This window comes from Sitophilus oryzae, unplaced genomic scaffold (assembly GCF_002938485.1).
Source record: "Sitophilus oryzae breed Bouriz unplaced genomic scaffold, Soryzae_2.0 scaffold_1218_pilon_pilon, whole genome shotgun sequence".
NCBI lineage: Eukaryota > Metazoa > Arthropoda > Insecta > Coleoptera > Curculionidae > Sitophilus > Sitophilus oryzae.
The window spans coordinates 123995-140852 of NW_022145858.1; the positions used below are offsets into that span (position 1 = coordinate 123995).

General features: G+C 32.6%; 1 protein-coding gene across 1 annotated transcript; it reads left to right on the forward strand.

Annotated features, from left to right (window-relative positions):
• Window positions 1-726: 726 nt before the first annotated feature.
• On the forward strand, window positions 727-11792 carry LOC115891961 (cytochrome P450 6k1-like). Its single transcript, XM_030912573.1, has 8 exons — window positions 727-1145; window positions 6298-6483; window positions 6537-6768; window positions 6828-6977; window positions 9887-10056; window positions 11107-11358; window positions 11450-11607; window positions 11665-11792. Exons 1-8 carry the CDS (start codon window positions 788-790, stop codon window positions 11668-11670), a joined length of 1512 nt encoding a protein of 503 aa, XP_030768433.1. The 5' UTR covers window positions 727-787; the 3' UTR covers window positions 11671-11792.
• Window positions 11793-16858: the final 5066 nt, after the last annotated feature.

Here is a 16858-nt window from a genome sequence, read left to right on the forward strand (position 1 = left end):
TTACATTTAAATATTTGTCTTGGAAAATACTTTTAAAAAGAAATGGGTTTTAAAATTATACAGGTTGTTAATTTGGTTATTACTCGCGGCAAGAGCTTTATGGTTGAAATATAGCAACCTCGGCCCGCTCGTCGACAGGCGACGCAACAGGACAAGTTGGCAGAAAACCCTATAAGCACAGATTATACAGATTATAAACTTATCGTCAAAAGCATTGTTTTTCGTGGTTCCAATTTTTGTTGGACTAGTTTTGCGCACAAGCACGCCCACTTATGGCCTCTAAAATTGTGCACAGCGCCTGACCGGCCTTGTGACCGGCCCAGTTATTACGCTGTTTAAGCGGGAGTGTATTTTTGCGCACAAGAAAATTTACTCGTTTGGTCATCGTCATAAAAAACAATTTTCGTATCACGAATTATGGACAAGATTTTTATCTGTATACTTATAGGATACCTAATCTGTGCTACAAGTGCATGCGTTCTCAATAGGCAGTGTTGCCATTCTGTTCCCCTATAAGTAACTGTCCAGTTAACAACCTGTTTGTTCATTGCCGTAGAACTCACTTATAACTATCTTATCGTTCAAAATGCTTATTTCCTACTAGATTACTGCGCCCTACGCCACTGCCAAGAAAAACATTTAACTCATTATCTATTTTGAATAAAATCTGTTATAACGAATGACCTAATCTTATCATAGTTAATTTTCACTAATTTATATTTAAACTACCTATTCTACAGAAATTATCATTATTGTTAAGGTGCTAATTTAGAACGAACAACAGGCGATGTTGTGTTTCGTAGTTTTCTCAGTTTTAAGTGCGGTACTGCTAGGTTACGCTTACTCCAAATGGAGGTACTCGTATTGGAAAAGAAAGGGTGTACCCCAATTAGATCCTTCGTTGCCCTTCGGTGATACTAATCCTGATAAATCTTTAGCCGAGACTTACTATGACTTCTATCAACAATTTAGAATGAAAGATGAAAAGTTTGGAGGGGTATACACGATGCTGAATCCAGTTTTTGTGCCGGTTGATCCCGATCTGGTTAAACAGATTATACTGAGAGATTTCGATCATTTTACAGCCCACTTTCCGAAGTTCAACAACCCGACTATTTTTATGAGGAGTCTATTTCATTTGCAAGGTAAAGACAATAAGAAATTCTTACATGGTAATTTTTAAAAACACTATAGCCCAGTCAAATTAGAGAAATCGGTGGAAAAAAATTCAACAGTTTTGAAAATGGTTTTAAATGATTTCTCTAGACTTGGGCTGTAAAGCTTCATTCAGAACCTCGAAATCAGTGGAATAAATTAGTAGTTTCAATTAGCCGTAGAAGTTAGTTCACTTAATTTTAATGTAAGCATTCAGAACGTCATAATTAGTGGTAGTAATTTTCAGTTATTGCAAAAAGTTAACAAACTTTTAACTTTTTCACTAATTATACTTTAAAATTTGCGAGGAATGTCATTTTGCCCTTTGATTATCACCCATCAAGAAAAAATTTGGTTAGAAATCAAAAGTTTATTGTTTTATAAGCTAAATAATATACTTTCTCTATGGGTACAACAGACTACCGCAAGCTGTTGCTATGATATTTTATTAATTTTAATTGTGTTTTTTAGACATTGTGAATGATCGTAAACTAAAAAGTATAAAGTAATTGAAACCACTAATTTATTCCAGTAATTGGGAGCTTCTGAATGAAGCTTTGTGTGTCAAAAGTCCTCGAAGATAGACGATAAGCTCGAGGAGAGGGGAGGGGTTAAATGTCACTTTTATGACATTTTGGCTTATATCTCGAAAAATATGACACCTACGAAAAGATACCCTATACAGAAAATTGAAGCTCTGAAAATTGAACCTCAGAAAATTTTCAACAAAATTGGTTGAATGCATTTTTTCATAGGTCTAACCTTTTAAGAGTTACAGCCGTTACAGGGTTGACAAAATTAACACTATTTCTCGTTGTATTTTCACATTTAAAATCCAATTAAAGTCTAAATTTAACGAAAACCAAGAATCATGGTTTATGGTCCATGATTGCTCAGAGTTGAATATTCATATCCTCGCCTGCAGTAGATTTTTCTAATGTTAAAGTAGCACGAAGCATTTGAACCATTAGCATTTGAGGTCCTGTTCCCTGAGGTTGCATATTGCGATGATATTCTACATGATTTCTTTCTATAGGTACTGTTACAGTAAGTGTAATATTAACGTATCTGCACTAGCCAATCCATTTCGCCAATATGTATAGTATCAGTCTTCCCTCGCAGAATTTCAAAGAGTTTTAAAAGCGCATATAAAAGTGTGATTTCTGAATCTTCTCAACCTACAATAATTGAATACAATAATTATTATATCCACATAGATAACATGAGTCTCCATACTTTAAAACTATCTATAATATTCCACATTATACGTTTTAGACAAGTAATTTGTATTCAATAAAAAAAAGTGATTTTAATTTACTATTAATTTATAATGCATGTATCGCTTACTTTTTTAATTTAATAGGTGTTTCAAATTCTTTTTTAATTTTGTGCAATATCGTATAATATACTAGCGTGTACCAGCGACTTCATTCGCCTCGAATTAAAAGAATTACCATTAACATACAAACTGGATAAAGTTTTCTCACATTTATGTCAGCATGGGAAAAAACAATATGGCGATATTATTATATAACTTGGTAATATTTGAGGGGTAGTTTCATCTCGTTGGAATTTGACTTTCGAAAAATCCGTTTGCCAAAAATAAGCTTTTTACGTTAAGCAGTTTAAGCAGAATCGTGGTTAAGAAATTACACAACTTTTTGGAACACCCTGTATGATTTTTTAAAAAATTTTAAAATAATATGTAAAAAAAACAAATAAATTATTCTTGTCCAAGCGTTTTCCCGAAAGACTAACCGTTTTTTAAGTAACAAATATTGTAATATTTGAGGGGCATTTTTACCCTCTTGGAATTTGAGATTCGAAAAACCTTTCCTTATCGAACCTCTATACCCCACAGTCAATCCATTTGCCAAAAATCAGCTTTAAACGTCAAGCAGTTTAAGCAGAATCGTGATTACTCAATGGTCATATTTTATAAAACACCCTGTATAAATTTATAAAAAATCTTAAAATATGTAAAACAACAAAATAAAATATACGTGTTTAAGAGTTTTTTCGAATAACTCACCGAGTTTTAAATAAAAAATATTTTAATATTTGAGGGATAGTTTGACCTCCTTAGAAATCGAATTTCGAAAAATCCCTTCTTATCGAACCTCTACACTCTACACCCTAAAGTCAATCTGTTTTCCAGAAATCAGCTTTTTACGTCAAGCGCTTTAAGCAGGATCGTGATTAATCAATGACCAGATTTTACGAAACACCCTGTATACATTTTTAAAAAATCTTAAAATATGTAAAAAAACAAAATAAAATATACGTATTTAAGCGTTTTTTCGGAAACTTGACCGTTTTTTAAATAAAAAATATGGAACCCTCCTGGAACTGGAATTTCGAAAAATCCCTTCTTATCGAACCTCTACACCCTAGAATCAACCTGTATGCCAAAATTGAGCTTCTTACGTTGAGTGGTTTGAGCAGGATCGTGATTAATCAGTATGTCAGTCATTTAAGGATTTTATATATTATACAGGGTTCGGCAATAGTGCGTCGGGCATCTGTAGCTCCTAGAATAAAAAACTTGTGAATTCAAGTGCAAACCTAAAGTATGTATAAGGATGTATTTCAGGAAAATATTTTAACTTCTATAGGGTGACTCAAAAAAGTGTGAGTGGATCTGGATGATTTTTTTTAAATGGAAAACCCTGTATATTATTGCATTTTTGGCTTCCTTTCAGATCACTTTACATAATCCTAAGACGTGAGTAAATATATTTCGATAATTTCAGAGATATTAATAAATAAATAAAAATTATATATTTTTCAGCCTTTCTTAAAAAAATTATTAATAATACAAGAACTGTCCTGAAATCAAACCTATATTAGGTATTTACTGTAGATAGTCTGTACTTAACTTTGCTATAAATATGGAAATCGTAAATCATACAGGATGTTCAAAATTTCTACGCCAAACTTTCTAAAATATAAAATAATTTTTCTTCGTTTTTTTAAATGGAACACCCTGTAGATTATGCTTTCAGTAGATGGGGAATTAAAAAATGAACATTCTTTGTATTTAGAGTATTTTAAAAATTTTAACGGTTTCGCAGATATTCGCGGTTTTATATGTCATATGGCATTATCCACAGTAAATTTTTATCAAAGCCACCCAGTGATTTTTCTCGGGTATTTTACCATTGAAAGCGCCATATGAAATAATACTGCGTGTATCTGCAGAACTATTAAAAATTTTGAAATACTTTAAATTCAAAAAATGTTTATTCTTTAACTCTCCATCCAATAAAAAAATAATATACAGGGTGTTCCATTTGAAAAAACAAAGAAAAAGTATTTTATATTTTAGAAATTTTGGCGTAGAATATTGAACATCCTGCATGATTTACGATTACCATATTTATAGCAAAGTAAGAACAGACCATCTAAAGTAAATACCTAATATAATTTTGATTTCAGAACAGTTCTTGTATTTTTAATAATTATTTTTAAGAAGGGTTGAAAATATATATTTTTGATTTATTGATTAATATCTCTGAAACTATTGAAAAATATTTACTCATATCTTAATATTATGTAAAGTGATCTAAAAGGAAGCCAAAAATGCAATAATATACAGGGTGTTCCATTTAAAAAAAATCATCCAGATCCACTTACACTTTTTTGAGCCACCCTATAGAAGTTAAAATATTTTCCTGACATACATCCTGGTACATACTTTAGGTTTTCACTTAAACAAATTTCACAATTTTTTTATTCTAGGAGCTACAGATGCCCGACGCACTATTGCCGGACCCTGTATATTTTATATAGATTATGAAATTTAAACTACAAAAAATCTATGTTATTAAAGATAAGGTACTTTAATTTTCATTATAAGATCTTATTTCCGATACAAAAATTAATGAATTATTTTTTTTTTAATCCTCTACCCCTCGTCAGAGATTTTACATATTTTTTTTTTTTTGGTTTCTTTAATATATTATGTACATAATGTCAGTTTTGATTTTTTTAATTACAAATATAAAGCAAAATAAATGAACAGAAAATATTACCCATGTTAACAAATAACTTGCGTATTGCGTAGTCAAGGAGTGATTTATGTGAACGCATCACGTCTCAAGTTCAGAAAATCACAGTTATATACTAAAAGTTGTATAATTTTTTTTATATAACTTTTTTTATATTAACTCTTTAACTTAATACTTAAAAAATCATGATATCGTACTTCTGCAACGCTATTTAAACGAAAAACGTGCAATGAAAAGAAATGTATTTGTACGGATATGGAATATGCCATTTGATTTAGTCCCCAGATTTTTGAAGGGCATAGTTCGGAAACCATAAGTCCGGGAACAAAAATATGTAGAATCATTTTTGTAGAGAATTTTGTCAGATTTATTTTTATATACAGGGTGGTCCGAACTGTATTCGGGAAACTTCGGCAGCATATTCTGCAGATAAAAATAAGTAAAAAAGTTCATTTAAATATATGTCCTAAACTGCTTAGTTTCGGAGATACGGGGTGTAGAAATTTCATTTTTATATCTATTTCTTTTTCAAATAATTCCTGAAAGAACGTCAATATTTGGATGAAAATTGGTATCTGGGGGTTTTTTGACATCATGAAAATTTTTATTTTGATGTCAGTATCACTCCTATTTGTAGGGGGCGCCACCTACTTGTGTTTTACTGTTTTGAAGAGTAATAACTTTTCGTCCGTACCTGTATAAAACTACTGGGTGAAAATATGTACATTTCCGTGACTTTTTACGTAAAAAATGTCTCGCTAAAGTAAAAAATCGATACGAGCAACCGTTCTCAAGATATTTAGAATGGAAATAGTCAATCCATGTCATTATTGACAAAAAATAAACGCGTTGAGTAGATAGTTATTCGACTGAAATAATAAATTTGGAAAATTTTTATTATTTTATATTAATCATAATTTTTTCTAAGTGAAAAATTGACATTTAACTCCTCCCCACTCCTTGAGCTCATCATCTATCTTCGGGGACTTTTGACACATATCAGCCCCAGTCTAGAGGAATCGTTTAAAACCATTTTCAAAATTGTGGGAATTTTTTTCCACCAATGCAATAGGCCTTTTTTAACTAATTTGACTGGGTACTGTATTAATACAGATATGTATTTGGATTACAGGAGATGAATGGAAGTTTACCAGGAAGAAGTTAACTCCCACATTTACTTCGGGAAAGATGAAAATGATGTACGAAATCCTGAGAGACAAGACTACATATTTGACAGAAATGATTGGCGACATTACCAAATCTGGAGAACCCTTCAAAGTTAAGGACACTCTTGAAAGGTTTACCACAGATGTTATAGGTATTCTTTGGGCTATAACTATTTTATCAAATGTAAATCTCTGGACGTTTTAGGCACCTGTGGCTTTGGACTGGAATGCAACTCGATGAAAGATCCAGAATCTGAATTCCTGAAAAACGGAAGGAGCATATTTCAGGGACCTGATAAAAAACCTGGAGTTGTACAATTGATACTCAGAGCTACTCAGTTTGGGAGAACCAAGTTGAAACATATCCAAATCGAGAACTTTTTCAAGAAAGTTGTTAGTGAAACCATTCACTACAGGGAGACCAATAAAATAATCCGGTAAAACTATAGTTTAACTTATAGTTCCTTTTAGTTCTATAATATTTCGTCTTTTTTAGTCCTGATTTTATGCATCTGATGATCCAACTGAAGAACCAGGGTCATGTAAGCGAAGATGACCAAATTTTTACCACTAAAAATCCAAACAAAGCAGACGCAATGACCGAAGAAGAAGTCACAGCACAATGTTTACTGTTTTTCATTGCTGGGTAAAACAATAATACTAATACATTTTTCATGCAACTGATGACATTACAATTTTTAGGACCTAATTTAGATATAAATTTGAATATTTTAAATTAACGCTCTTTCCAGGTGTAACCTTCTATAAAATATCTTCTACCATCATAAAATATATTCTACCATAGTTTATCCACATATACAGGGTGAGTCTTAAATAAGTGCAAATATTTTCAGGGCTGGTAGATCTCGATGAAAGAAATATACTTACTGATATACTCTTTACCGATTTTCAAAGAAGTCCAAAATAATCGAGATATTTTACTTTGAAAATTTCACACCTCTACTTTTCAACCAATAACATGCTTTAATGTTGACTAGTTACCATGGCAACTGAAAAAATTTCCGGAAATTTTTTCGAGGCGCCACGAAACTTTAGTGGAAATTTTTTGACAGTTGAAAAGGTAAACATAAGATCTACAATCATAATGTGAATGAACTACAATGTCTATATATTGAAATATTACCCATTTGAGTTTTAGCATTTGATGTAACTAAGGTTGGTAATATCTTTTATTTAAGGAAATATGTTAGATATACCTACATATGAATTTCTTCGAAATTGCCATGTTCTAAAAAATATAGTTCTGCCGCCTTTATTTAACTAAAGCTGGTATTTTTCTATTTAACGAAATATGATGGATATACACTTGATTTTGATTTTCGGGTGTTATCTGGTTTTATATTTTCAATTTCTTCTTTAATGACTTGTTGGTTTACTTTTCCAAATCGCGACATTTCGCTATACACTTCTTACTCTACGTACAGACGTTTTAAAACTAGTAATAGCTTAATGACAGAACCGCAAACAAAAATGACAAAACACATAATATGTCAAAAACATCAATACCTTGGCCAACTTAACAAATTGAAATTATTTTAAAATGTCATGTTGGATTAATATTTTTTTTTCAAATTTAGGTGTGAAATTTTCTTACCGAATACCACGCAAGCTTAAATTATTCCTGGAAATTTTCTTGTGATATTATAAGTGAAAATTACAAAAAAAAATATTTTTCACTTACATTTTGAAAGTCGCTGGATCTTTTCTAAATTTTCTTATATATTTAATCTATTACCTATGTTGCCATATTATGAAATATTACGTTTTTTAATTAAAAATTAAAAAAATTCTAATTTTTTTTCTCAAAAAATTTCAAATTTTCAAAAAGATTTTTTCGCGAAAAACCTCATGGACTATATAAAATATAATAGATAAAAATATTTGCACTTATTTAAGACTCACCCTGTATATGCTGATATGTATGGAAACGGTCGAGTATTTGGTAAAATCTACGAGATACCGCAAAAAATTAAATATAAAAGTTATAGGGTTTTTAAATGTCTATTAGCGGGTAATAAATTTAAGTATAGAGGGTCGGTCATAAGGTCGTGGCATATAAAAGTTTCATTTTTTTAAATGGAACCCCCTGTATATTATTGCATATTTCGGTTCTTCCTTCGATTCTAAGCAAAAATCGCGATACACACAATGTACCTCAAACCAACCGTTTCCAAGCTATTGACTTTTGAAAATATCACTTAAACAATAATTCGATTTAATTAATATCGATGTGTTTGGTTGCATTTAACGATACCATTGTGAGGAAACTGTTATCCTTAATATAATATTTGACATTAGTTTTCAAGTTAGCATTTATATATTTATAAAACGAGATTATATCAAGTTTAGAAATTATAAAATTTTCGTTAACATTTCAAAACCAAAACATGATATCTCGGAAACAGTTGGATTTAGGTACATTACATTACATGTATTACAATTTTTGCTTAAAATTGAAGGAAGAATTTAAATACCTAATAATATAGAGGGGGTTCCAAAAAATGAATCTTTGGGGTGCCATGATTTTATGCCCAACCCTGTATATTTAAATTATATACAAGATGTTAGGCATTTAAAAACCCTATAACTTTTGTATTTAACTTTTTGTGGGACTTAGTATACTTTGACCAATAATTGACCGTTTCCATACATAGCTTCTGTTATATTAACATATCATACAGTTTATAACTCATCAGACATGGGGATTTTCCTGTTGTATGAGGGGATAAGATATTTCCCATCGTCCTCTGAAAATAAACGTTCTTCCTCCGAAGGCACCCTTCCACGGTTTCAGTGTGGCCCATGTGTGGCCTTTCGTGCCCTTCACAGTCGAGGAGCTTGTCTCCGGCTGAGGTACCCGTGAGGTAGAGGCTGGAGGATCTATTTCCATTTTCTCCACCTCTTTAACTTGGTCTCTCCTTAGACCTGATACCAGTGTTGTCTCAAATCTATAATAGAGGGTATATCCCTCTTTCTCTATTACCTCCTTGGATTTGAAGTCAATTCCTATTTGAGAACCTGACCATGGCCCATGGCCCTCCTTTACCGAGTTGATGATCGGTGTTGGATGGCTTTCCATACTTGCTTTTTTCTCTCCTTGCCAGAGTAGAGGTGAAAGGTTCTCGCTCCCTCTCTTGTCTTTTGATGAAGATGCGCCAGGCTCTTTCTTGGTTCCTGTACTCTCCCCTTTTTCGAGGAGCGTTTCACTTTTGCTTCCTCTGAAGAAAATCCTTCGTGGAACAGAGTTGTAGAAACGAACGAGTCGCATTGTGATCTGATTTAATTCTTACGACTCGTTCGTTCAAATTTTTTTGAATCCGTGCTGGCCACGATTCAAATGAACGAACCATATTCTAAGCGGTGAATGGAATCTCACGATTCATTTTTAATACTCGTTCAAGTGAACGACCCTTTCAATCTTTCCCCATCTTTAGTGTGGACTGCGTTTAAGAAACGTTTAATAAACCTGTTGCGTGAAGAACCCTGTATTGTTTTTAGTTTTTATATAATTTATTTTGATTTTTATGTTGCTAGATTTGAAACATCGGCAACCACCATGACCTACGCCCTGTTAGAATTAGCTCAACACGAGGATATCCAGGAAAAAGTGAGAAAGGAGGTTAAAGAAGTTTTGGAGAAGCATAATGGAGTGATGACGTACGAAGCTATGCTGGATTTGAAGTACACCGAGAACGTTATACAAGGTAAATATCAGCTCAGGGACATAAGTAAATGTAAAAAAAACAAGATTACTGATGATAGCGAGACTGTATACAAGACAATAAATTGTAGTAACCGCTACCACCATGGAGAATGTAAAATGTATGGGAGGGGAGAGGAGTTAATCATCGCAACCTTACAGCTCTATTGCTTCCCCCTTTCTGGAGTTATAACTCATTAAGCAGGCTCATGGCTTTGACAAAAGCCAGAATCTGAGACTGTTTTACCGAGGTTAGTTCTCCCATATCAGTCGTACCAAATTTCATGGTTTGTAGGCCTCGGCGCACGCATCAATGATAAGGTGTTCTGGTGTTTCTTCATTTTCCCCACAGAATCTGCATTCGCCCTTGTTTCTTAACTTCAATCTATTGAGGTGTTCGTTGAGGAGATAAATGTCCTGTTAAAAAACCCTTGACAATCCCAAGATTGTTCTTGGTTAAATCAAGGAAAATTTTCTCGGTTTCTCTGAGAAATTTCTTCGAATCCCCTTGGTTCGGAGTATTTAGTTTTCGACCCAAATACTCCTGTCCCTGTTTTGATTTGTGAAGCATTAGTATGCCACGTTAAGGTATGCTCTTTTACCTGCTAAGTAAACGTTTCTCTCTTCCAATCCCTTATATTGATCAATGCCGATACCCATCCGGATATCCATTGTTGACTTTGATTGTTGATGTTGGCCTCATGTCCTCATGTTGGCTTGCGTCGAGGCAAACGTTTTCCCAATGTGCGTAGACAAATTATCAATTATCTGGCTAATACGTGCGCCAGCGTTAGCCAACGTGCGTATTAGCTAACGTACTATGACCAGCGTGTAGAAGACTCATTGGACTACAAGATTCAAGGACTCTTGGTATTGGTCTTGGTCTTACATTTGCTCACCACTATTTAAATTACATTTAATTTGTTAATGCTATTATCTCCGATTTGTCTACATTTTGGAAAGTTCAAACAGTTTTTTTTAATGTTTAAGAATTAATTTCAATATTATTACTATTATTAGGTACATAATGAAAATCTTATATCTAAACTTTCAGAGACTCTAAGAAAATATCCTCCAGTTGCAGTTGTACCTCGAGTCTGTACTAAAGATTACAAGATTCATGGTACAGACATAATCATTAAAAAGGGTACGCCTACCTTTATATCAGCGTGGGGTCTACACAAAGATCCAGAATACTTCCCTAATCCTGAAAAATTCGATCCAGAAAGGTTCAACCCAGAAAACAAGCATAAAATTCGAGATTTTAGTTATATACCATTTGGGGAAGGACCTAGGATGTGCTTAGGTACGTATTGTACACATTTTATTCGCAAGTTTAAATATAATCCCAATATTTCCTACTTTATGACAAATGGCAAAGAATACGATTTTTTTAGGGCTTAGATTTGGAATGATGCAGAGTAAAATGGGTTTGGCGACGCTTATCCGGAACTACAGGGTAACGTTGAATAAAAAGACTTTCTTTCCTTTGAAATTAAAGCGATTCACTTTCATAACTACACTAGACGGTGACCTATGGTTAAACGCTGAAAAGGTTTGATAAAAATTTTGGTTGATAAATATCCAATTATCTCCATATGTTTTTTTTCAGATTTGAATATGTAGTGTAGATCAATCTGTTAAACCAATAGTAGCGTAGTGACTGTAGTGGATACCAAATTTTTCCATGCATGTATAATTTATTTAAAACATTTATTTTTAATAAAAGTTTTTGTTATACAACTGTATTTCTTTAACTCTGAGTATTCTCTAGCATAAAAACGGTATTAATTGTCCTCAATCTCCCGAGCATTTATTTTTTTAATGCAAAACAGTCTTATCCGAACAAACAGTGTATCGTTTTGATGCCTCTAAAAGGCATTAAAAAGAAAAAACACTTTTATTTCACGTTCCTATAAGTGCCTACCTGTTTACCTCGGCCCTCGACAATGTGTGTGTCACAGCACCCAGTGTCCCTTTTTATCCCTCTCGAGGCGTTCTGGATGTTCTCTGTTCTCTGCGCGCCAATGGAGGGCTTAGAAGGGCCTGAAGGATCCGCCCTGCCTCGGGCTACGCGGGGGGTGAAGATAAAATAAGCCCCAGGGACGTAACGACGATATTTTGAACTTGGGACAAATCGAAAATATTTTCAAAAACGTATTCGCTGGTTATACAGGGTGAGTACACAACGATAAAGTTCATTATCTCGTTTTCAGAATTACGACAAAATGTTAAATGGAAAAATTTTAGGAAATGTCGAGATACACATATACTATAGAGGGTGATTCACGGCAATGGCACATTAAAAGTTTATGGACAACAGGTGATAGAATTTTTTGGAAAATTTGGATTTTTACGTAAAGGCACCTGCTCCATCTTTCTAAAACATTTTCAGCATTACAGTGTAGCCGCATCATTTGAAAAGTAGTAGCATCTTTCTTATTTTAAATGGAACATCCAGTATATTATGACATTTTTGCAAACTACTCATATCTAACGATATTATAATATTCCTATACCTAAACCTTCCAGTTTCTTAAGTAGAGTTATTTAAAATTAATAATTCTATGATTGTAGTTTCATTTTAGTAATTTCGTTACCATGAAAATTTTAAAAATTTAGCACCTAAACTCTAACCCAGCTCTAACCTATGACTCTAACTGATACTTATAAAGTTTGAATATTTGTCATGGTAAAGATTTTCTTTAAACGAAATAATTATAAGAGAATTATTATCTGTTAAATGGCTTTACTGAAGAAACCAGAGGGTTTAGGTATAGGAATAATATCGTTGAATTTATTAACATTTGACAGTAACACAATGACATGCATACAGGACTTCCAAGCACTCCAAGTCGCTGAAATTAATAGAACCTAGCGCAAATAGAACCTCATCTGATGAGGAAGGAAAAGATGAACGCCTAAGCAGAAATATCTGACGGCACCTCAAGACGAAGAAGAGATTAATAAAAATCGACAAGATATTAAGACACAACTTTTAATCGGCATTAAACGGTATATACAATTTTGCTAACAATAGAAAAAAAGGCAGTGGCGCACATTTTTGTTTTAATATTCCAGTGATAACCCATATATGTACGTTCTTGGTAAATCTGTCAACACTTTTTTAGCATTAAAATATGTAGCACTTTCAGTAATTTTTACCGACAAAATTTCATTAAAATCACTAAAAGCATTTGGAAGAAAATTAGAATAAATCGAAAAAAAGACTTTATAACGTGCGTGAGGAGTAATTTTTGCGTGAGGAGTCAGAAGACACATGTTTTGTGCAACGTCCTGTATACATTACAATTGGGGGTTGGAAACATTGGTGTTACAACAGCAAAATAGAACAAAAATCTTAAAACACTTTTGAGTTTTAACTATCTGTTGATGATGCTAACATGGTTAGCAAAACGCGCGTCCAGTGCAAAAGTAAAGGTGTTTTGTTGTATTGTGGTAAATCATTGTTTTATTTTGCTTTTATTTTACCCTGTATACATAACAAAACCATAAGGAGTCATTGGCAAAACCGAAGCCCAAAAAAAAATTTTGATCAGAATAATGAATGTACAAAAAATTATTTTTCTCTAACTTGAACACGCTGTATCTTAAAGGAAAACAAGATTGGAGAATGTCGTAACGAAGTCCAATTTGACCAGCCATTGGATAAACGGATTTTAGGGTCATCCGCTTCGTAAGTCGTCCTGAAAACGACCAAAAAGGGACAGAAACTGATCTTATTTCCCGCCCTTGCGCCATAATAAATTCTACTGCAAATAGGAAACGAAATTGTCGATGAAAGTGGTCCCAACTTGCCTTTTTTTCTACTAAACGCCTTAGATTCGCTTGGAGAAGCTCGTTGTCGTCAAAAAATTGGTTTATATCCGAGATTTTTATGTTTTAAATTAGAAAAATTATTTTAGTGTGTTGAAACATATTTTGTAATTATTTGTTATTTTTCAGCTGTGTTAAATAATAGTTATTTTTTATACAAGACGATAAAATGGTATTTTATCGTCGATCGAAAAGATTTTAAAAAATATTCAGAAATTATTATTTCAAGGAATTTATTACGAGTAGAAAAAATATTGTGCTGGCTTGGCGTTGGTTTCTATGTAATTTGACAAATAAATAAAGCCGTCTCATGGCTCATAGAAGATTATTTTCTTTTATCTATGCTCATGGCTGTCTCTTTAGTTGTCAGTTTTGAGTCAATTTTTTAATTCTCTTTCGTATCGATTGCTGATTGAATTGTAGCCAGAAATGGCTCAAAACGAAATAAGTAAATTACCAACAGATATTCAGGCTGAGGCAACAAACGCCATATCCAAACGACTTTCATTTAAATCCCGAATAACTTATGAAAAGGAATACAAAAATTTTCAAAAATGGAAGCAATTAAAAAACGTGCGAGAAGAAATAAGGTTTTTAACCTACCCTCGCTGTTAAAGTATCATTTTAGGGTGTATTCCGTTGCTTACCTTGGTTATGGTTTTATGTTTCGTTTCTATCGGTTTCCTGAAAGTTTTCTTATTACGGAACACGATTCCTGAAAAATTGTGTTATAACTGTCATAAAATAATAAATACAAGAATAACTGTCACCAAACTAACCAGCGCGAAAAGGCTTATTTTTCTGGTTTTGTTTGTCAAACAATGTCATTCATGTGACAGAAATCAAGTAAATATTGGAAGTTCGAGTGAAATTCTCATTTAATTTCTAAAATTTGTAATAATGTTATGTACTTACATCCAAAAGCAATGGAGATAGGCAGTAAAGGTAAATAAATTTCATTAACTAAATAGAATTACTTTTTAGGACCATTTAAACTTATCATGCAGCCATTGTTTCTTAAAGTCAGGAAGATTTAAAGAAAACATGAAAAACAAGACAACAAGTAATCGTGAATGTTTTGTAAGCTATAAAAATATAAATGTTGATTAGATTTGTTTGTTTATTATTGATCTGTTTTAATATTGGACCTGCAAATCTTCACTTGAGCTGTCTAACGAGTTTAACAGTTTATTAATAAAGTACTTTTATATCATATCAAACTCCATTGAAAAGAAAAAGCAAACGTAAAAGCAGAGAATCGGTACATTAAAAATGCATAAAAGATAAATTTTATAATAAAGATATTGAAATTTAGAAAACGTCAACATTTGACGTTTCCAGTATTTTACCAAACCAGTTTTTCAGGAACCGCTCTTTACCATAGTTTACCGGTCTGGTTCGCCTGGTTTTGCAACGGAATAACGGAATACATAAATACCGTAATAATACAATAAATACCTTAATCTATCCTTGTGGTTAAAGTACTAACGTAAAGTACTACTAATCTACTATTTTTGATAGATATAAGATGGATATAAGGCAATTTTAACATAGTTGCTATGGGAAAAATACATTTTTTTATTGTTGCTGTTTCTCGATTTTTATCGGTAAGTATCAAAATTGTTGAGGGAGAATTCAATCCAACCGAACAATTCTACAGCGATAGAAACTTTCTAACTAGTTGTGACATGTTTGGAAAATAGCGGCCTTTTGAATTGAGAGGCCTTTTGGCAAATCTATCGCTTCCAGATTAGTTTTTAATCTTTTCGTGGCAACACCTTCAACGGAAATTACTACAGGCTTCTACAATCTTCACAGAATTTAGATTCCACGAGCGTTTTAGTTCGAAGGCAAGATTTTGTAATTTAACAGATTTTTCCTGCTCTACTGTTTGGATGTTATAAGAGAAATTATGATAATACCAATCTCAATTATAGACGCCATCTTATTGACTTATCGATTAATATATAACTATCCCATACAGCACATCAAATCACATTTACGATGTGTTTACATTATTAGATGTAGACACAGGGTGACACAATTCCCCCGATGTAAATATGATACGTTTACACATTGTAGTTCAACACGTATGCACAAAGGTTAAACGTCCGCCTCACAATGTAGCCACAGTATAGCATTTACGTATACACAAAGTAAGGGATACACAGTGTGCCGTAGGATACACAGTGCTTGTGTATTACGTTTAAACTCTGTTTACACATTGCAGTTGTGACTACTGCGTGTATATGTATGTATTTTGCTTCGTATGTACATCTTGTGCTAGATAAAACTACTTCTTATGAACGAATTTAGGAAATAATACAAGTTTTGATGCCTAAATTTTCGTTCTTTTTAAGAAATATTTATTCAATGATACCAATGAAATTTTTTTAGAACGAAAATAGGAAGGCAAAACTTTGTATTTTCCAAAAGTATCTCGATCGTAAGTTCAAGAGAAGTAGCCTTAAAATTGTTCCATTTTTGTTTTGCATTAAATGTACCATTTTTTTCCATAAACGGATTAAGTGGTTAAAAATAAAATTCTTATATTTCTTTATATCATGGAACGCATTAGCGCAAATAACACAATAATAATTATTATTTACATTGCAGAAACCAGAAGTAAGAAAGCACTATAAAAGAACAGAATTTGTATCAAAATGTATTAAAAATATAAGTACCTAGTATAACAACATACTAAAATGGTAAACACTGGTATATCGCGACGATTTGGTGGATCTCGTTTAGTCATTTTCTTCTCTTCTTTTCCCTCCAAGCAGTTGGTTTGTTAGCATACTCATTCGTCGAAATTAACAATCTCAGATTGACAATCTTACCCTTAAATTTTATATGAAACTGATTATTGAATATTAAACATACCTGTATATTGATCCATCAATAACTTACCGAATATCAGTGTAAGAAGTTCTTTGAAGTGTTTAAATCTTTCTTTCTCTGGTCCATTT

Bases quoted from the DNA above. Each gene is read 5' to 3' on its own strand.
- LOC115891961 (XM_030912573.1), top strand. From the start codon at position 788: ATGTTGTGTTTCGTAGTTTTCTCAGTTTTAAGTGCGGTACTGCTAGGT. The intron at 1,146-6,297 runs GTAAAGACAATA...TTTGGATTACAG, and splicing joins GAGTCTATTTCATTTGCAAG to GAGATGAATGGAAGTTTACC. The intron at 6,484-6,536 runs GTATTCTTTGGG...TGGACGTTTTAG, and splicing joins GTTTACCACAGATGTTATAG to GCACCTGTGGCTTTGGACTG.